This window comes from Camellia sinensis, chromosome 5 (genome assembly GCF_055761805.1).
Source record: "Camellia sinensis isolate YWXY chromosome 5, ASM5576180v1, whole genome shotgun sequence".
NCBI classification, from domain to species: Eukaryota; Viridiplantae; Streptophyta; class Magnoliopsida; order Ericales; family Theaceae; genus Camellia; species Camellia sinensis.
The window spans coordinates 114,829,207-114,852,718 of record NC_138965.1 but is presented as its reverse complement, the minus strand read 5'-3'; the positions used below and the strand labels follow the sequence as shown (position 1 = coordinate 114,852,718).

Genomic DNA, 23,512 nt, shown 5'->3' with positions numbered 1-23,512 from the left:
AATGAGGCGAAACGGAGTTATGAGGAAGGAGATAGCGTAGGGTTGGTCATTGGATATACCCCATACACATAGGGGTTGGTCATTGGATCAAATCTTTCACATGGATGTGGGGCCCACATACATGTGGGTTTGTGTGAATCCTACACCCATGCGAGAGATTTAGTAAAAAATTTGATAGATTATTAGAGGTTCATAGCATTTTTCACAAAATTATCCACATATGAGGGTGTAAGTGTGTTTGTGGTGGTGTACAAATAATATATATATATTTTTTTCCTTCTCTCACCTGTCTGTAATTTCCTCTAATTTTTATAATTGCGAGTTTAAATATATATATTTTTCAATTAAAAATAAAATAAAATAAAATAATATTCAATAATAACTTTTAAAAGTAAAATATAATTAAATTTAAATTTTAGGATAAATTACAAATATACCTCCTAAGATTTGTTTAAAATACAGATTGCTCATTGTAATTTAAAAAATTACGAATACCCCTTGTTGGAAATTTTTTATTTGACAGAATTAATTGAAAAAATAAAATTCATAATTACTTTTCTATACAATAATAAAATTATCTAAATTATTAATAAAAACATATTTTTAATATCATTAAAAACTGTTAATTGACTTGATAATTTATTAATAAAAAACACGATTTTTTTATAAAATTAAAAACCTCAGAATATAGAATATAATTTTCAAAATCACAGAAAACGATTTATATTTTAATCAAACCTTAGGTCGCGTGCTTATAATTTATTCTAAATTTTAATACTAATAGTACTAGTGCAATAAATATCTACTCAATAACAATATTATTATTGTGACTAGTGAAGGGACAAAGCCAACAAATTTATATTAAGTAATTGAGAAACTTAAAAAAGACATGGTGAATTGTAATTGATAAAAGATATTAAGTAACTGAGAAACTTGAAAAAGACCTGGTGAATTGTAATTGGTAAAAGATATTAAGTAATTGAGGAACTTGAAAAAGACATGGTGAATTGTACTTGATAAAAGATATAACTCTTAGATCAGCCAATAATTTTTTTTTTTCACTTGTGAGCTCCTTAATTTTTAAAAATTTAACACAACTAATTTCTTCAATTAACCCATATATAGTCATTTTCCCCTATGTTTTGCATAAGTCATAATTTTCTATTTTCATTAAAAGCTTTAATTTTTTGCATTTCTGAATTGAAGAGAAAAAACTAAAAACCACATAGAACTCAACTATGAACATACACTTGACCACGAGGTGAAAACCATGATTTAGAGTACTCACCCAAAAATGCTAATAGATGCCCACAAAGCATTGCTTAATATCAGGATTGGGATGAAAAATGTCTTAAAATAGGTGAATTTTTTTTTAAAAATGAAGTCCTAAATTACCACCATCCTGCTGCTCAAACTTCTAATATCCCCAGTTATTCTACAAATTTAACAGATATAGCTACCCTCAGTACAAACTTAACCATCCCAATATCATTTATTTCCGCTCATTTTACATCCACTATCAAAACACCTCATGTCAAAAGAAAATGTCACCAAAACTATTGACCAGATCCCAAGTCATTCAAAGGTCGATTCAGCCCAGAATAGACAGCCTTGCGGAAAAGAGGGTGCACATTCTCTGTGAATACCTCTGCATCGAGCTTCTCAATATGGGGCCATATCTGTCGAAAACATTATAAACCAATTAAAAGAAAAAGGACTAAAAAGGTTCAAATCAGGAATCAGGTGCAATTACTCTCATTCTAAAGAAATCTAGGATCTATCTGGGCATGAAGTAGAGGAAATTTCTGGAACAAATCTCATAAAGTTCAATTTTTGTTTCACCAGCAACAAAGCCATTCTAATTTTGGAGCAAAAATAAAATCCAACACCACTACTTTTGTCAACCAGCGTTAAATTTAACCAATATAGGCAGCTGTAAATTAATTCTCCTAGAGGTTTCCTGAAATGTCAGTAGGACAATGCATTGCATTTTATTTGCTGGTAAATTTTTCAAAATGGCAAATTGGTCTTTTAAATATAGGCCACTAAAGATGTATATACCCAATCATATGTGCAAATTGTGTAGAAACTGAGTCCCAAAATGAGAGAAGATTACATAAGAATTGAATGGCTAGAAGCAATACTGTGGAGAAATTCGAGAAGATAGTGAGGCAGAGCTACCATAAACCACACTTACCTCAGAAGCATACTGCCTTGAAAAGGCCTTCACGTAACCCAGTGTTGATAAACACCACTGCTCTTTTTCACCAACATTAAAACCATTGGCCCGTTCTCCATTTGAATGGCTACCAATTTGGCCCAAAACCAACAAAAAGAAACAAAGACTATCAATACACCACTTGCAAAGATACAACTGCTAGAAATGAGAAAGGATCGGTGGGGAACCTTTTCTTAGGTTTTCCATTCTCTTTGTCCAACTCCATTGCAGATGAGTCTTCAAGGTCAATTGCCATTTCATCCGCTTGGTGGGACTGGCGCAATGTTCCATCTCTAAATGCATCATGTATACGTTCCATCATAACAGTTGAGAAGTTTTTAAACAAGGAAAGGAACAATGCCTGTACATGCCAGTTAAAATGTCAATAAGCTATGGACTAAAGAAATTGGTGCAGGTTGATTTGTACTTTACAAGCATGTGCAAGGCCAAGTCAGCAATTTCACTGCACAATCAAACAGGTGGAATTTGGAATGGATTCAACACAGAGGTTCCTTTCCCACTGGCCCCTTCCTTTCAGTAATTAAAAAGTTGACATCAACTAATTCATAACACATACCAAAACCCCCAGTGGAGGGAATACTTCAGAATAGGAGACAAAAAAGGAGGGCAAGGCCCAGGACTGCACACAAAATTTTAGTTATTTGACTTGATCCAGAAGCAAAAGCTTCACTCTCTCTACACCGACAAATGAAATATAAAAGGACAAATTACACTGATTACCCTTGAGATATAGAGAAAATACAACAAGTCCCACAACTTTAGCATAATTACACCGACCTCCCTTTTAGTAAAGCTAAAGCATCCGGAACGAATGTAGATGGTCTGTAGACAGAGTGATAAACAAGGCAAAATATACATTTCAATACAGAAGACATGTATTCATCATTTTTTCATCTATATGACTAACGAATTATTGATTAAAAAAAGGGCCAAATATAATGGAATTAAAACCTTAAGGGAGCCCAAAATAATTATGCCAAATTTGGGAGGCTCAGTGCATCTTCTGTCATCCTCAAGGGAGGGTGTAATTTACCCAACATGAAATGATAAAGAAGACGGCGCTGACAAACAAATTCACACCAACAAAAAGCAAAAGAATGGAAAATTATAGCCACGATGGCAAAATTCTTATACAATAGATTCCGCATCTTGCATAAACCAAACCAAACCAAGCCTTAAGTCCCATCAAATGAGGTCGACTACATGAATTCTTCTTCACTCAACTCTATTCAAGGTCATTTCGTTAGTCAAATTAAGGAGGTTCATATCTCTTTTTATTACACTAGCCCACATCAATTTAGGTCTGCCCTTTCCTCTAACACTTCCATCTACCGTCACTGTATCGCATCTCTTCACTACTGCCTCTGTTGGTCTCCATTGTATATAACCAAACCATCTCAATCTATTTTCTCTCAACTTATTTTCCATCGATACTACTATCCATTCTCGAATATACTCATTCCTAACTCTATCTATTCTAATCTTGCCACACATCCCCTTAGCATTCTTATCTCAGCAACACTCATCTTATTTACATGTTATTTTTTAATTGCCCAACATTTCGACCCATACAACATCGTTGGTCTAATAGTCATTCTATAGAACTTGCCGTTTAGTCTAGTGGGTATTCATTTATCGCACATTACCTCAGACGCACTACGCCACTTAAGCCACCCCGCCTTAATTCTATGGATCACATCTGCTCTAATCTCCCCAGCCGTTGTAATAATCGATCCTAAATAACAAAAATGTTTAGATTCGAGTGTTTCTTTCCAAGTCTCCAACTTAGTGTTAACTCCTCTAATTTCATCCACTAACACGATATCATCTGCAAAAAACATATACCATGGCACAAATCCTGAATATTTCTCGTCAACTCATTCATAACTAAAGCAAAAAGATAAGGACTTAAGGTTGATCCTTGGTGTAACTCTATAGTAATTGGAAATTCACTTGTCTCTTTAGCAGGCAATCTAATAGTTGTCCACATCGTGCATATATTGCAAATATGAAATGTACTTCTTCTATGAAACAGTATGACATTGTAACAAGAAATAGTTGCATAGTTTTTTTTTTTTTTTTTTTTTCTTTGGAAAAAAGAATGACAATGTGTACATAACATTTGTAAAAGGTACCTCATTTTCTTCAAGGGCTCGAGCAAGCAAAGCCTCCTTTGCCTCCAAAGATTCACAAACAGATACCTCCGCCTCTTTTGTTTTTTCTGCATTAGCTTTCAAACGCTTTAATCTCGCAGGGTTTTCACCCAGAACAGGCTCACCATCTACAAGCGTAAGCTTTGCCTCAGCGCCCTCCAACTCAGCTTTGGCTTTAGTTGCAGCTTCCTCAGCTGACACAACACCGTTCTTGAGGACTGAAATCTCTTTTCTTAGATCAGAAATACGATTGTATGTCTTATTAACAGCATTTCTAAGAATCTGTAAAGCATGAACAAAGGGCAAAAATGTTTACAACCAGTCAAAAAGGTATCTGTTTTAATTTTTTTAATTTTTTTTTTAAAAAAAAAAAAAATTATATAGAGAAACAAATCACATACATCTTGAAAGATAACAGAAACAACATAATTCTTTCCCATTTGATTTGGGATAGCACAAAACAGAAAAATTGTCCAGCTCAGGTGGTATATTAATAATAGCTATGATAACATCCAACTAAACATCATATTGGTATCACAAGTGATTGTATGAATAATTCTTGGACAGTAAAAAGTGAGTATGCGAAGGAAGAACAGATAACTACTACCACAAGGAACCAGAAGTGAAAAGGTTGACCCAATGAAGATCACGAAAAATACAAATCCTGATTATGTGGTCACAGTGAAGGAGACAGGAATGGCCAAACATATGAATTGTGATACTGGGAATGACCTTTTCATATATTATGCAGCCCTTGAGCCCTATGGAAGATTTTCTCTGATGATGCTTCCTTCACTTTGTGCAGATCATATGGAAGGTGAAGCAGCCATAAATTTGTAGTGTACTGTTTATCAAATATTTCCAAACATGATGCTGAGGGTAGTAATTGCTGTTGGGAAATTGGAAATTGTTAACTTGTATATAATTGAAGGGGTCAAACACTAGACTTTCCATGCAACTCTAATGAAGCAAATACATTGTTTCCTAATCTTCCATCAGGCTATGTGTTCTCCCCCATTTTCAACAATAAGTTTGCTATAACCAAAAATATCAATTGCTCATCCAGAATATGACATCAAATCCACGTCAGATAAAAATAGGAATTTTGCACGAACAAAGAAAAAAGAAATGATCAAGAATTCTGTGGAAAAGATAATTCACTATATAGCAGATGATGCAGTTGTGTACCTCCCATGGATGGTCAGTGGTGTGAAACTGCTCTATGTTTGCTGGAGAGAAGACCCATCTCACAATGGCCAAATTAGATATAAGCCGATAACCCATCATTCGATCAATGGCTATAGCTGTCATTTGGGCACTGTTCTTCCAATAAGAGCTCACTTCAGCTATCAGCATCACTTGCTTGTCCTGATCAGTACAAATCCTTGCAATCACTTGGCCATACCGCTCCAAGACAGTGATCAAATGAGTAAAGCTTTTTGAACCAATGTCAAGAAGGGTCTGAACAATCACACTGAGCGTAATTTCAAAACCATGAGCCGGCATTACATTTTCTTCCATCCATGAAATAACTTCACGGATAGTTTGCCTTGCTTTCACCATGCCACTGAGTTCCACAGAAAGTGCATGTTCAGTTCCATCTTCGCCACTGTATTTGAAGTTTGGTCCACCCTTTGGAGGAAGCAACTCCTCTAAAGCAGGGGCATTCTCAATGCTCTATGCAGACAAAATACATGAAAAAAAATATCAAAACTCTTCTATGCCAAATGCAGGTGAGAAGCATACTATTTTAGAATTAAGGAAACATGCTGTGTTTGGTATAGCTTTCAAATTATAATTCTACCCCTACATTCCAATGTTATATTTGGTTGAAGTTTTCAAAAATTAATTCCAACGCCACATTTGAAAACACATTCCAATGCATGTTTAGTAGTGTGAGTTTTTGATTTTTGAATTTGCGCTTTGGGTGGTCCCCCCGGACATCCTCGGATGTCTGGCCAGTTGACCGGAATAGAGTTTTTTTTTTTGGCAATTGCCAATCGCCACCTGTTATTTGAAAAAAAAAAAATATTTGTTTTTGATATTTTTTAAATGTAGAAATTATTATTTTTAGACCAAAATGCAATTTTTTTTTTGAATTGAATTTTAAAAGGAGTTTGGTTATGAATTTTGAACAGAATTTTCAATAGACTTTTGAGTTGTGTGTGTGGCTATGAATTATAAGTTTTTAAATTAAGTTTTGAAAACTCTTTTCAAAACTCATAACTAAACAACTTTTTTCTTTTCAAATCATAATTCCAAAACTCACAAACTCAAAATACAACTCTATTCTCAAATCATAATTCTAAAACTCTACCAAACACTACCTAAAATTTTTCCTCTTCCTTCCACTTTCCCCTAGTTGAAGACAAGGCAGATACATGAACGTTTCCATTCAAGTAAAATTCAACTTCCATAATTGCACTGCAGTGCAAAATGATCACTACAGGGTACTTAGTGTAAGTTCAACACAACTAATTACCCATCCCCTTCTGTCCAAAAATGAAACCATCTAATGACAATTTGTACAAGTCCACCTGAGGCACACATGTATGATTTCAAAGTTAAAATTTGACAATACAACATGTAACTACTATATCGAATGGAATCAAATATCCAATCAGTATCATGAAATTTATAACATGCAGAAAATATGAAGTACTTGTTGCAATACTTGTTTTTTGGCAATTGAACTACATGTTGCAGCAATTGATTCATATGAAGAAAAAGGAGAAGGCCAAACAATTTTTAATTTACCACCTGACGTGGCACATCCACAACCACAAATGTAAAGGGTGAGCACCATTAATATTCAACAGTTGTGGATATGAACAAAATGTGGTAGAAAATATGGTCAACTGTAGCATTATTGACAAGGAAATTGAGGCCCTTGCCAACATCTAGATTACTAAATGCTCTTTTTCATGTCAAACCCCGCAAAATCTCCCACTCTATTATGTCACCCAGTCACAATATTCAAATCTAATTTCTGAAGAAAATTGAATAAGCCGCCGTCAATGTATTAGCAGTTCGGCATACTTTACTACCTGCTTAACTTTGTCCCAATATGACAAACGGACTTCTCTCTCCAAGACCTCCTGAACAAAAACACGTTGTGGTGCCCATTTTGGAAGGTCTAAGACATAAGCCCATTCTTCCCAGGGCCAAATGAATTGGAAGTTTGATCTGCAAAACCAAGAAGCCACCAACAAATTTAACAAATAAAAAATCAAGAAGGCATTATTCAAAAATGACTGAAGGCAAACAATTGCAGGAGAAAAAATTGTTCTATATGCACACAGTACAAAAGGATGAAGACAAGACATGGCAAATTCATCAATCTTAGAACATTTGCAAATTGACAAATGCATGCAATGGCAATTTTCTAAAGATCCCCAAAACTTTCCCTCTATACCGTACACCTCATCAAATGAAAAAAAATAAAACTAAGGGTCCGCTTGGTTTAGTTTTAGAATTATGATTTGAGGGTGGAGTTGTGTTTTGAGTTTTTGAATCATGATTTAAAAAGAAAAAAATTGTTTGGTTGAGTTTTGAAAATAGTTTTGAGATGATTTGTAATTTTTTTTATTTCTTTTTTGATTGATTGATGTATAGGATGTGAGAAAATGTGAGAGGAGAGAGGAGAGATGAGAGAGGAGAGAGAAAAAGTGATTGATTAATTGATTAATAATAATAATATTAAAAAAAGAGAAGAGAGGAGCTTTGAAAGTAATTTTGAGTTGTATTTTAAAAATTTGTTTGGTTATGAGTTTTGATACGAATCATGATATAAAAATAATTGAGTTTTGAAAAGTAAACCAAACGGTACCTAAAACTATCCCTGGAGAATTGCCAATATATTTGACGATTGAACACTATTTCGAAGATTTTTTTTTCTCATTTTCAACTGCATGTATGCTGTGTATTCCATATTAAAATCATTCTACGATTCTCTCTGAAAACATTCCCAACAGTTTCCCAATTAGATACAAAAACAGTCCATCAATAATGGAATCATGGATTTAAATTACTATATTGAACCAAATTTCACGAACTAGATGCCTTAATCCACCTTTTCATTTAAAGTGTAACCAAAAGAACATTCCAAGGCCTATAAGGTGCCATTATGCTTAAGAGCATCAGTTAAATTCAACATCATCAAAAACAGGAAAATATGTATTAGCCTGAACTTACAGATGGTGAGAGAACCAAAGGATGAGGCGTGTTCGGCATTCCATATCTAAATCAGCTATTTTATCAAAAAGAGCACGTACAGCACCAGCAACAACAGCTGGAAAGGCCCCTGGAAGAGCCTAAAATAAAACCTTACAGTCAGAAGCTTTGCAAATGCAAGAAAACTCACCAATCTACATAATTGCATTCTTGAAGCCTCAATAGTATATCCACCGGAACCAAAAGATAACATTTAATCAAATGAACAGATTCCAATACCTTACAGAGGTCAATAATAACCAATGTGTAATACATTGGCTTGAACGGGGGGTGAGGCAACAAGAGTAGCTGCAGGGGAAACAAGAAAAAAGTGGGTGTTTCTTGTCAATAGAGAAAACCAATCTAATTGAAATAAGGAAATTTTTTAACAAACATAGATTTTAACTAGCAAAAGAACCATGATGATAAAATTATTATACCCTTTGTATACAAGTCAAACTATGCTAGTAGCTTTTTTACTTGCCCAACTCGTGCACATACAGATGATATGCATTCATGCTGGAATGTCTGTATGTATTTGTATAGTTATACAATTCATGCCTGAATGTATGTATGAATCTGCTAAACTTTTCATGGAGTATTATTTATCTCATGGTGATAATATTTGGAACTCTCTGACTCTGACATTGCCTCATTATATGGTGATCCAATAAATGACCCTTTTAGTGATAAACAACACCTCAAAACACTTCTTTTATTGCATTACTCCAAACTAATGCCATGCTCATTTCAAACCGTTCTCTTCACCCACTGGTGGTTTTTTAGATCTCCAACAAGTCCCAAAACCCCAGTTCAAAGTTACTGCAACTCATGCCTGTGATACATCTCAAAAGCCTCCCAGGCCATTTCAGAACACCATAGACCAGTAAAAATGGACCTCCTCACTGCCCCCCTAATGAGAATTATCATATCATCTGTGATACACGTCAAACTCCATTAGAGACTTATATTTTCTAAACTCAATTACAGATTCTAATTTTATGAACTCCTGCACATATGAATTCACATAGGAATGTCTGTACATATGTACACATTCCTGCATGCATAAGTGTTTATATGTATGCATGTATGAAGTCTACAACCAGTGTTATTTGTCACAAATGACATAACGGGAGACATCACTTATTGTAACTTAGTCTCACAGAAGGCTATCCAATCATGGCCCTTTTTTTTGGTGATAAAACTTTACTTCTTTCTCGGTAGACTACGTAAAAAAATCGCTTTAATCGATTCATCAAACATATGCCATTTTCATTTTAAACCTTTTTCTTCACCCACCTGTCGATTTCCAGGTCCAACAAGTCCTTTACCACAATTCAAATGCCAATTATACCACTTGTTTTTTTGGTTCTGTGCACTTACTGTTCTTTATAGTTTATAGTTGAAATCCATCTCTAAAAAGTCCGTAGGGCATCCTCATGGAAAACAATTTGACCATCATGATCATTGTATTTGGAAAACCACCATATCCACAAAGTGGTGTTGTTGGAATTGTCATATCATGTGATGATGACTTCAATCTAGTGGATTCAGGATGACAGCCAACTGAAGAGGCCACCTTTCCAGCATATAAGCATTCCCCCATTGTATGTAATTATCCTTCATTTTTCCAATCTTGTTTGCATACAGTCTTTCTTACTTTTTGGAGCAGATATCCACCACCTACTGGTATTTTCCTCTCCTAGCTTTTCCACATCACCAAAAAAAAAAAAAAACCCAATAGTTTGACAAAAGACTTCTTCCCATTATCCCAAAAGATAAATGTAGGCTCACTTCTTCAAATCAATTTAAATAAAAAAGAATTTACTGATCTCATCTAACTAACTTCTGACACCATGATTCCTCAATATCCATACAGAAGGAAAGTCATTTTAATAAAATTGAGAAAAAAAATAATAATAAGACAATTGTGATTACACATGACACATATGAAAAATATCCAAATGTGGCATACTTCTCACATAGACAAACTATATCATATTTATGTTACATAAAAACCGAGCAAAAACTAATTATGAACTTGAATAAAAACAACTTAGCCACTCAATATTATTTAAGAAACAGAAATGGAGCAAACATCATTTTTTACCTGAGAGAATATGGTCTCAGCCATGAGATATTCATATCGGAAAGGAACAGGTAGCCCAACCATGCAGGAAGCACATTCCTTTCGACTAGCTTTGCATGAACGTGAAACAACAAAAAAAGAATAATGAGGTTGAAAAAATCTCAGCACTAACATTGCATAATTTTGATAAACAAATGTATTTGACTATAAAATATTGAAAATTGGTAAGAAACATGAGCACCACAACAGCAAATCAAGTATGGTGCACAATATCTCTCTTTGCTTGGTATTCTCTCATGCAAATTAGACTGTTTCTCTTTGCTAGATGAGTTGTGTTTGAAGGGTAAGGAATCTAGGAAGCACGGATACGAGATACGAGATACGGTGATACGGATCTGAAAAAGTAAGATACGGGTACAGCAGGGATACGTTCGTAAAAAAATATATTTTTATAATTTTTATAATGGAATATGCATGAAAATAAAACTTAAAGCAAATTAATAAATAAAGAGACGGGTTCCTATTAAATAAAGAAATACTAACATTAAAGTTCCTAAAATTAAAAATTTGGTAAAGAAATACTTACATTAAAATAGTGTAGGGAACCCGAAAAAAATTAAATAAAGTAGCCTAATAAATAGGGGGGGGGGGGCAAAAAAAAGAAGAAGAACAAGAGTGGAGAGTATTGACCATTGAAAAAAATATAAATATAAAATAATAAAAAAATTGGAAAAAAAATTATATACTTATTTGGTATATTAAAATATAAAAAATAATAATTAGAAAAAAAATTGGATACTATTTGGCGTATGCCTCGCGTATCTTGCCGTATCCCTCAAGTATCCTTCGTGTCCCCTTACGTATCTGAAATTAAAAAAAATAAAAAATCGGATACTTATTTATAGTATCCGATACGTATTCCGCGGTATCGGACGTGTATTCGTATTCTCGTATAGCACCTATTTTGGAGTATCTGTGCTTCATAGGAAGGAATAGAAGATATTATTGAAAATGAAGAAAGCATGATTTTGTGATTCAAAGGAGCAATGCTTGTATCTATTAAAAAAATCAAAAATAAAATTGGCAACTTCAACTCCATTAACCACTACTTATGAGTCTCGGGGCTAGGGAGATTTCCTTTTTTTTTAAATCTTCTTTCGTTGACATTTTGGGAGTGACAGAAGATCTATAGGAGGGTATAGTTTTGTGTAAAAATTTATGTATTATTGATTGATATTGATGTGTTGTGATTTTGATATTACAAGGATTCCTATTATATAGGAGAGGATTTGGGTAGTAGGTGAGGAGTAGGTGAGGGTACATTGGTGGTAGGTGTAGTAGGTGTGGTAGTAGGTGGTGGTAGGTGTAGGTACATTTTAACAGCCCCCCGCAAACTCAAGGAGGATAGGAACTAACCAACTTGAGTTTGGAGAGAGTTACAAAACAAGAAAATACATAAAAATAAAAGAGGATAAGAGACACTGTATGGTCGTGTCAGACCATTGGTGAAGACACTGGATGGTGGTGTCATAACGTTGTAGAGGACATTGTATGGGGGTGTCATAACCATGTAGAAGACAGTTTATGGGGTCATGTCGGACCGTTGTAACAGACACTGTTGTGACAGTTGTTGTGACAGTTTACGGAGTCTTGCTAGACCCTTGTAGAAACTAACCGGAATCAATGTCGGGACAGTTTACAGAGTCTTGTCGGACCCTTGTAGAAACTAACCGGAATCAATGTCGGGACAGTTTACAGAGTCTTGTCGGACCCATGAAGGAGCTAACCGGAATTAATGTCGGGACAGTTTACAGAGTCTTGTCGGACCCATAAAGGAGCTAACCGGAATCAATGTCGGGACAGTTTACAGAGTCTTGTCGGACCCTTATAAAGTCGCACCCTCAAAAGGTGTGCCCAATCTATCAAAAGGCGTGCCATCAAAAGGCGTGCCCAATCCATAAAAAGACGAGCCATCAAAAGGAGCGCCAGACACGCGGTGATGCACGTGATCGACAGTGCGCGTGTCGGCCTCTTCGTCATGTTCTATATAAATCAATGCGGAGGCTGAGGCAGAAAACCTGCTAAAATCTTCTGAAAAAATCTTCCTTGCCTGAGAGAGAAACTCTGTAATACTCTGTAACCAACCCGTCTCTGAAACACTCAGCAACATGGCCTCTTCTTCCCGTCCAGCTACCCAAAACATGGCCTCCTCTTCCCGTGGGCTACTTACGCTCTTTCCAGAACTGAATGAGTCCACAAGAGAAATAACTGGTGCGGTGGCCAGTGAACCTCAACCAAACACCTCTGTGTTTGCTCCGTTGAACTTTCCGATGCGGTCGGTGGAGCAAAAAATGGCGGTGCAAACTGATATTGAGGCCAATCAATATACTCTGAAGTCATGCGTGGAAACCATGACTGCGGTCACAAATTTGTCGCACCGGCTGCAGAGCAGGACAAATGAGGTGCAACAGTTAAACTCCCAGCTGGCTCTGCTCCAACGCATGTATAAGGATGCGCGAGCAGAGATAAGCGTGCTAAGGGCAGAAAACAAGGAGCTGAAGCGGAAGGCCACCGTGATGTTCCGATTTGGAGGGACGCCATATGCTGCAGTGGAGGAGCAGGGAGTAGTGATCGTGCCCAGTGGAGTGGGAAACACGGAGGCAACACCGGCAAGGGCTGCTCAGGACGGAGGCAAAAAGAAGAGACCTGCGGCTGAGTAAAGAAGAAAAATCCCACTGTGGGTGTGGTTGTGTTGTTTGTGGTTTTTTTTTTTTTTTTGTGTGCAAAGAAAGAATAATGAAAACAAGGTTTCGTGACCCACGGTTTTGTGAAAACCTGCAATGGTTTTTTTTTTTTTTTAAATAATAATAATAATAATAGAATATAGTATAATAGTATGGTGGGAACAAGCCCACGAGTTGCTTTTCAAAAGATAGAGTAAAACAATTGAGTGGGGAACATGAGTGTGTGGAAAGAATGAAAAAGAAAAAAAGATGGGTTGGAATAGTGCAAGTGTGTGTGTGTATCTGCGGGTTGATGATGGAAAAGGGATGAAAAGAAAAAATAAAGAAATAAAAGAAGAAAAGTAAAATGAGTTTGAAAAGAGAGAGAAATCGGTCAAGTGATGGAACCCAAGAGAGAGATTGGTTATCTTCTCCATTCAGGTATCATGTGTGTGATAGGAGAGGGAGACGAGGTGTTTGTTGACTGTGCCGACGAGGAACATGGAGATGATTTCCATGGCCGACGAGGAACAGGGAGACTTTGTCGTCAACAGCCATTGGTTGATCTCGGGGCCATCGATGTGGACGAAGACGAGGCGGATGCCGACGCAGGAGAGGAGGACGAGGTCGGAGATGACGGAGGACGAGGATTTCATGGCGGCGGCACCGGATTTGACGATGATGGTCTTGCCACGAAACTTCTGGATGAAGGGCGGTGCCGGATTCAACCTCCATTTGTGCAGTATGATAACGTTCTTCCTCAGTTGGGTCAGATGCTGAGAACCCAAGCTTCCCTTAGTTACAGGACCCCCATCGGGAACCCTTTCTGTGCCACGGGATTGAATCAGACATCTCAGGATGCTGTCTATATGTAGTGGCCTACGGCTGCCATGATGGAGGCACAATCAGACGATCAATTGAGACATTATTTTTTTATTTTTTTTTTATTTTTATTTTTTTTTGTAAGGCCCCTTAAAAGAGAAAAAACCCACAGTATACAGGAATGGCGCATTTTGTGACTAATTTTGCTGAGAAAGGTGATCCTGAATGTGAACCACCTGTCCAGAAGGGTGAAACTCCTGCACAAAGAAGGGCTAGAATCCACACATTACGGCTGGAGGAGGGTTCAAAAAAGGCTGCAGAAGAGCTTGAGAAATATGATCCAACTAACGACCCAAATATTTCTGGAGACCCATACAAGACACTCTTTGTTGCTAGGCTTAATTATGAAACATCGGAGAGCAAAATCAAAAGGGAGTTTGAGGCTTATGGCCCCATCAAGCGGGTTCGACTGGTTACAGATAAAGAGACAGGTGGATTTGGGCAATGATGGGAAGGTATGTGTAGAAAATAAGCGGCATAGGTTGAGGTCCGGCGGGCGGCCAAGGCAAGGTTGCCGCCCGCCGGTGAAGCGAAAAATACTAATTTCTTAACCTTGCTCTGATACCATGTAAAAATTTATGTATTATTGATTGATATTGATGTGTTGTGATTTTGATATTACAAGGATTCCTATTATATAGGAGAGGATTTGGGTAGTAGGTGAGGAGTAGGTGAGGGTACATTGGTGGTAGGTGTAGTAGGTGTGGTAGTAGGTGGTGGTAGGTGTAGGTACATTTTAACATTTTGCCTTTCTATTTTGAAGTATACATTGTTTGTTTGTACAGGGTTCTGCCTCCTTTTCTGCAGCACCTTAATGAAATTGCTTTACTTATCAACAAAAATACACATGTAAAATACACACAACGAACATCCCCAAAATTTATACCCAAGATCAACATGAAATAAGTCCCCATTGCCAGGGGAAAACCACCCAAATTAAGTTTCAACATTTTCCATAAGACCTCCCTCAAAAAGACATTAACACAGTACACATTAAGTTTTGGAATCTATTCATGCTTGGAATTGCATCCTCATTAGGTGTCTCTGTAGTAATCCTTGACAAAGATTAAACTTTAAGTAAACAATATTTCTACTTTCTAGGCTATTTGAATCATTTATCTACCCAAAGTAACTAAATGCATCTGACAAACTGGAAATAATATTAACCTACTAGTGCAATAACTCAATGAAGTTAATAAGGCATAAATGATGATGCTGATATTGAGCTAAAATCATAACAATAATGAGTCAGTGACGAGTACAAACCAGCCATTCAAGAACAAAAGCACATCCAGCAAATACTCTTCCACAACAAAGCGATCTATAGGTTGCAGATCCTGTCATACACGGGGTGAAAAAAGAAAAGGAAAAAAGAAGAGGAGGTGAAGGACAACAATAAAATCCTTGCAAAGTGAAGATTTGTCACTATTAAAGAATATAACAAAAAGTCATGCCAAAGATTCCACAACTTCAAAGAAATACTATAGAGGTCACTCCAATCAAAACATTTCTGCATACACAGATTTAGTAAGGTAATAACATTACAAAAGCTTGTCCTAATTGCCATAATAGTTAATAGAAGAGACACACATCACACATAATACCTTCCATTCACGCCTGACACTCCTAGGGTGGGTGGAGTTGGGATTGTCACAAGAGTCTGCCCAAAAATTTATTAAATGTATACAAAGAAAAGAGCTATCTTATATCCTATTAGATGTTCGGCATGTGGTGTCAGTCTTCATAAGCATTCACAAAATATATTTCAGATCTTAGTCAACAAAATGCAATATTGTATTATTGGTAAAGATGATGAGAGCAATCACTACATCACTAAAACATAATACATTTTTTTTTTTTTTCGATTAATTACTAAAACATAATACATGATTATAAACTATACACTATGGAAACATTCATTAAATCTGACAAAAGTTAATTACTATAATATGCAAAAAAGAATAACTAGCACAAGTATTGACATGCATTACACAGTTTACACCACCAAGTACGCAAAAAGCTCAAGAAGCTAAACACACAACTTCCGGGGCCCTCCAGTATGAGGGGGAAAAAATACAGTATCATGTCCAGGAACTTAGTTATTCACAGCATCACTTTTCCCTTGACCCCACAAGAGGGTTTGGGAAGGCGAACGCATAGCAAACAGAAAAACAAGTAAATACAAGAAAATACAAAAATAGGAATAGAAGCACCAATGCACAAGATTATATCTTAAACTAATACACTACCTCAGTTTTATTTGCAGGAAATATGTTGAGCCTGCGTATCCTCTGAGGATATTTCAACTCAGCCTCATGCTTTTGTTTGCCACAGGTGATAGCAGAGAGTACTGCAGGTGGATCTGGTTGCTCAGGGCAATTAATTGGCTCCAAATCATGAGCTTTTCCAGCAACCAGCTGTGCTTCAAATGAAAGGTGTGGCCTGGGAACTAGAACCAAAAAAAGGTTGCACAAAATCAGGCAACAGAAACAAAACCAAGTAATAACCATAATTTTAATGTAAAATCTAGAAGGTCAAATTCATTGTACAGCAGATAAAGTGTAGTACAATGCAAGAAATAGATATCAGCCACAATTGAATAGTTCAGAATTACAAATATGTGTTGAAAGACAACAATTTTACACATCTGGTTGCACCATCCCATGGCAAACTATATATACTTTCCAATTTCAAGCAAACTCTCAATTAAGGCAAGAAACAACATTTTCCTACATGTTAACTCTTTTCTAAGTTTTCATCCAAACTACCTTGTCCCTTTGGCTTGAAATATTCTGCTTCATACTGTTCAAATCAACCACATAAAGGAAAAAGGTTGGAAATGATTTTTTTTTTTTTTTTTTTTTTGGGGGGGGGGGGGGGGAGACACAGGCATAACTGGATCCCTATCTTCCTCAAAATCTTTGCTCAAACTGAGTTATTTTCACTTCATGATTATTGTTCATCCCATCAAAAGGTAATCTATGTGGCTGACCTGTCTATTCATCACCTTTCAAGGATGCGGTAAACGATGAAGTTTTCCATCCGCAAACCTAAATAAAGGGGATGAGATCATGAGAGTACATCAACTAAAGTTCTTCCTCAACTACATCACATGAAACAATAAATAGAAGCGCGAGAAAGTTCTAAACCACTTCGAGTTCTTTTTGCTCATTAAGTTTTCAATGATCAACACAGAAAGTGCATGAAATGAAATCATATCAAGAAGTCCACACACAATTCTCATTTCATAACAAGAAACTTCTCTAGAAAGTTCTACACCACTTCGAGTTCTTTTGCTCATTAAGTTTTCAATGATCAACACAGAAATTGCATAAAATCAAAGCATACAATTCTGAATAAAACTGCACAGACAAATTTATATGATTAATGCAGAGAACAATCAAAGAGAGGAATAAAGTTGACAGAATAAGGTGAACGTAAGAATACCACTCTCAAGTTTCCATCCATTGCTGGATAGATCTTGGATCCGACCCCATAAATCTTCTAAGAAATCCTGAAATAAAATTATAATGGCAAAAGTTAAAAGTGGAGAATCTGCAGCCATTATTTATTCCAACAAAACGACAGCCTTGTACTTGATAATTTTATGCATAAACTTGTCAGCCAAAAACCTCGAACTAGCCCTGATAAATCAAACTTACCCTGACTCAGACCAAAACGCCGATTATCTCATATTACAACCTCTACCACTCAATCTCAACAATATTTCGGTTTCTTACCAGAAAAAGGATAAGCAAATTTACAGCATCCAATATTCATCAAATGACAGAGAACTACTATAAGGAAATAATACCTTTTCATCAAGAGCTTTCTCAGTGTAATCAACATCCTCAAAAATAGCGAAACCAATATCAGAAGTATGCCTTCTAATTCTTAAATAAGCTTCAACACCAACCATAACTCTCTCAATCTCCTCAGGAACTTGCTGTAAATATATTAGAAAAAGAAAAATAAAATTTGTTGTCTTTTAGATCTACAAAAGAAGGTAAGAGCAACAAACATTAGTATATTTTAACCTAAAAACCTAAATAAGGGTTTAAAAGTTTATTTGGCGGGAAGCAAAAAAAGGGTCTAGCAATTTGGACAGGATACCAAATTGCACAAAACATTACAAACAACGAATCCTCTTACTCCCTATTTTGACATAAATGCATTGCAAGATGAATTTTGTCCCATCAATTGTATCGTGGAGGCAGTGAGTTGAATCTAATCATATGGGTAAAATCACTAGTCCAAAGATTTTATCAATTATGCAACTATTTAATAGTCACTTTAGTTCTAAATATATTAGAAAGCAAATGATTCCAGTTAATTTCGTTGAAAAAATTTATGAACCAAAAACTCAGAAGAAAAATAAGCAGAACAAAGAGGAAGGAAGGAGGTAGAAACCATAATAAATAAATGATAGTTTCTTTTTTTTTCTTAAGGAGGAACCCCTTGACCACACCTTCGGTGAGACCCAGGATAAAACCACGGAATGTGTAACCACCTGCTAACCTCACATAATGAATAAATGATAGATACCTCGACAAGTTCAGCTCCTCCCCAAGGGAGACAGGATAGAATGCAAGTTATGTAGAAGTCAGCACATGCTTGCCAAGAGGGATTTCCTCTCTCTTCATCCACCGTTGTTGCTGCGGATGATAATAGTGTCTCATAGACAACCACTAAAGAACTTGGTTGGAGGACTTTGCTGCACATCTACAGGCAACAAAACGGCAAAATTAACATTAGAGAACATCAAAGCAACAACTATACGATCTAAAAGCAATATATTATTTTATTATTTGAAGCTTTGATAGTTAATAGTAATAAACATCAATATTTTGATGATGATGACTCAAAAAAGAAATATTAGGGACCTTGGTATGCATGACTAAGCCAAAAACCATACTAGACACCCTATAGGATTGCCAATTAGTAAGAACAGTAAAGGTGGTCACTAGAACTTCATCTGGAAATAGGGCGTAGAGTGAAAGATAAAGAATTGTAAACCAAACTAAATAAAGAAAAAGAATAAGAAACATCCTGAGATTCGTGAACAACCAGCTTTTCCCTCAATTTGCAAAAGGGAAGGAAAGGAGGTTAGAATGGTAGTACAAGCTATGATTGCCTACTAAATCTCACCATCTTACTTAAATCAAAATTTTGTAGATGGATGGTCCTCCATTACTGTCCCCGTTACTATATCCCTGTATTTCCATTTCAAATAAATGGGAGAACAATAAAGATTTATAATACATGAATTCTTTATTCAACAAATCCAACTGCAATGTCAATGTTCACAATGAACCGACTTTGCCTTCAACTTAGCTAAGTCATGGAGGACAAAATGATAACAATACACGAAACCTACCATAACAGTGAGAAACCGCATCATTATACGAATCCTGTTGCAATTTCCAGCAACTAGAGCATCCTGAAAATACACAAGAAAGGAGCCTAAAGCAAGTAATAGTAAAGGCAAAATACTGCATGTGTGCCCTTAGGGCACATGTTAAGAAGCTTAAACAGATTGTACATTTTGCGTGAAAGTGTATGTAATAAAAAATGTACAATCTTTTACGCTATCTTATACTTTAACAAAACCCATTATAATGTAAAAACAAAGCTTGCAACTACAGAACAAAAACTAGAAGATATATTCTTATGCTTTCAAGGTTGGAGCCTTTCTCACCTGCAAAGTAGTTTGAGTATTCTCCACTACTTTTCTAACAAAATCCTCATTTTCCAAATTTAACAAACCAACCTGCACAAAGAGAGAGTTTCTCAGATATTCAAAAAAACAGTTCAAAAAATTTCATACATCAGAAGCAACAATCAAAGATTCAAAATGCATAATAAAAAAGACCGGACCGGCCATATTTTCAAATGAATGAACAGCATTATAGATGATGCATAAACGATGAGAAATCCTTCCATGAGATATACAACTCAAATGATCAACTACAAACAGACAACAACAGATACTAGCTCTAACACACACACACACACGGAGAGAAGTAGCAAAGGTTGTACTAATTTGTTTTTAGCAGCAAAATTAAGGACTTTTAAAGGGCAGATATTTGATTAACACTGTTCTATTCATGTGGCTATGCTGATCTCTGTCCAGAATCCCTACACATACGGATTTTCTTTGTAGTACCCAGCCCAAAATTATCTTGCAACTCCTAATCTATATATCCTGGATTCAAGCATTCTCTTCACCATGTCAGATGTCAACATCCACGTGGTACAATTTCAAATTCAATTCTTTAGTTTCAATAAACTTCAAACCTTGCTTAATCTTTGAAAAAAAAGTTCAGTGCAAGAATTTTTCTACGCTACTTATCTATAGTTTCTATACTCGTATACATAAATGTAGGCAGAGAGAATGGGTCAACCAAAATGACACAAGGAAAAAAATATTAAAGGATATAAAAAAGGAGCATTTGTCTCACCACCGTCCCATAGAGAGGAATCTTGTGAGGAAATTGTTCAGCACACTGGACAATGTACTGTCAAGATGGAGAGAATAAAGTAAATATATCAGCATCCAAATATAATGAAAACAATATAGAAATGCCAAAAAGACTCTGATATTCACGTGTTTTTGCACAAAGCACATTGGAAAGAATCATTAAAGTCGTCAATCATAGCAAAAACAGCAGAAAGTTGCCTAGAATAGCAAATCTAAATTAAGTTATCTAGTAGTGTGAAGTAATATACTATATTAGGAAGGGATCAACAAATATTACTCACATCACAATCCAATCCAAGCATTTCTAAGACAAATAAAAAGTAGATTCAACATGATTGCTGATATACTTAGACTGGCACCCAACACTTGAACCCTAAACAAGTACAAATGTTGTGGTGGGAGAACTTCACAAGCAGTCACATAAGTGTGCCAGCAACAGACTAACTGTAAAATCGATATGCAAACTTATGCATTCTTCCCGGCAATTATAAAATTTGGGGCTATCTTCCTAAGCAATCTAGTATGTTAACAAATATATATATACATATATATATATATATATTATATATGTGAACAAATCACTTTTAGGGGGTGTTTGGAAAGTTAGTTTTTAGGTTTTTTTTTTTTGTTTTTTATCACTAAAAGACAAATCAGTTACAAAACCAAAAAAAACAAATCCAAACAAAATAACACATCAAACCCCATAATCATTTCACTTTTTTTCTTACAACCATTACATCTAACCACAAAAAAACCCAAATATCTTCTCAAACGCAAAAAAATTCTCTAATAATATCCCACAACTAAAAAAACCTACAAAAAAAAAAAACCCACTTCCCAAACACCCACTTACTCTCTTGAAGCTTGCTCTCTCTTTTTGCCATGTGGATTTTTTTATATCAAAAAAGAAAAAAGAAAATTATAGAGTAAAGTGCGCAAGATTTGAATTTGAAAAATAACACCCTTACCACTTCATCAACAAACGCTGCATATATTTCTAATTCAAAATCAAAATTTATATTTTACAAATTTAATAGCACACCCTAGTGTGTATATATATTATACAATTTGAGTTTAAAAAAAAATACAAGAAAAATAAACAAGTAAAAGAAGATACATGCAAAATATCAGTTTCGGAGTGCTCTAACTCTCGCCGAACCACACCAGAGCATGTCTCCTGCAATTGTAAAATAAAATTGAGACACAGCGTAAGTTGTGACATTAAGCAATTGTTCTGGAAAAATAATAAATAAAGTTAGGGTTTTTTGAAAAGTGCAAAGAAGAGGAGAGTGGAAAGAATACTGACAATGTGATCTTTGAAATCGGTAATTCCACCATACTCGGGACAATTCTCTCCGATTCGCAGAAGCAAACTCTTCCAACTGCTCATTTTAACCAATAAACCCTAAACAAACCCAGCTGCTACCCCTCAGATGGGAGATTGAGATGTTCCAAGTGAGAGAAAGCGAACTCGAACAGACAGACAGACAGACAGAGCGCGGAGACCAACGGAACAGGAAGAAGGGGATTGATTGAAAGGGATTTTATATGAGTACCACACCAATGCTAAAAAACAGCCCAAACTGTTTTTCAATAAACCCCGGCCCAAATCTATTAAGGCTCTGTTCGGTGCTCATCTCATATACGACCCGTTTGGTAGAATCGTGGGATAGCCATTATAATTTATAGTTTAATAGTTTATATCTTATAATTTATAGTCTAATAGCTTATACCTTATAATTATGAACATGAACTGATTTTTGACTTATAAATTAAGTTTCTCCTTCCCCATTCAAAGAATAAATTGATTTTTGACTTACAAAAAATTATAAACTATATTATTAAGCTGAACCAAACACATCAAAATAGCTTAAAAAAGATAACCCTGTTGGCTAATCATTTTGTTTTATATTTATCAAAATTTTAAAACTAGTATAAAAATTTATTTGGTCCCAATTTATACCCAAAGAAAAGAAGATATTTCTGTTTTTTTTTTTAAAAAAACATTTTTTTTTTAACTTTATGTATTTACTGTTGTTAGATAATTCAATTGGTGTTTAAATTATACAATAGCATGAAATGTGTGTCTCAAAATGAAAAGAAGCTTTACATTTAAACTATAATTGTGATTTTTATATTTATGCATAACACTTTTCCTACGCTTCACTTTGTCATTGTTGGTTCTTCTTTTAATTAAAATTATGAATAGTTAAGTTTCACATGTAATGTAATGTGAAGCATAACCTAATTATGTATGTTTAACTTTTAAATTGATCTATAGTTAGTATTGTATTAATATATTTATATTTTGGATATTTATTATAGTTTTATGATTCGTATGATTTTCGTTGTCGTAAACAATTAAAATACAAAATAAAACATTTTATACATTAATACTACCAAACATGTTTTTGAATTTTCGTTTTTAAATTTTTTTTAATATTTTGTTTAAACTAAATGTGTTTGCATTTTTGTTTTTCTAAAAATAAACATAAACTAATGTAAACGTTACCACATATCACCTAAACTTTTCTATTTTCTATATTTTATTTCCTTCTTAAATAACCAAAAATTTGTTCAAAAAAAGAAAATAATCGAAAATATGACATCTAACGGTGAATATTTCTCTAATTTTTTCATAATAATTTATTTCCCCTTTTTGTTTATTAAAAACAAAAAATAAAAAAACAAACAAACAAACAATGAAAAAATATATATAATTACGTTGCCTCA

General features: G+C 35.1%; 1 protein-coding gene across 1 annotated transcript; it reads right to left on the bottom strand.

Annotated features, from left to right (window-relative positions):
- Positions 1-1,347: 1,347 nt before the first annotated feature.
- Positions 1,348-22,430, bottom strand: LOC114276536 (nuclear cap-binding protein subunit 1). The gene is made up of 19 exons (XM_082869625.1): positions 22,086-22,430; positions 21,897-21,956; positions 20,760-20,816; positions 19,997-20,068; positions 19,676-19,738; positions 18,844-19,020; positions 18,113-18,244; positions 17,746-17,812; positions 16,548-16,747; positions 15,565-15,635; positions 10,715-10,799; positions 8,845-8,913; positions 8,587-8,705; positions 7,440-7,578; positions 5,581-6,069; positions 4,375-4,674; positions 2,407-2,579; positions 2,198-2,306; positions 1,348-1,679 (listed from the first exon to the last, which is right to left on the bottom strand). The coding sequence occupies exons 1-19, from the start codon at positions 22,167-22,169 to the stop codon at positions 1,557-1,559; spliced, it is 2,589 nt and encodes an 862-aa protein (XP_082725751.1). The 5' UTR covers positions 22,170-22,430; the 3' UTR covers positions 1,348-1,556.
- Between the last annotated feature and the right edge of the window lie 1,082 nt (positions 22,431-23,512).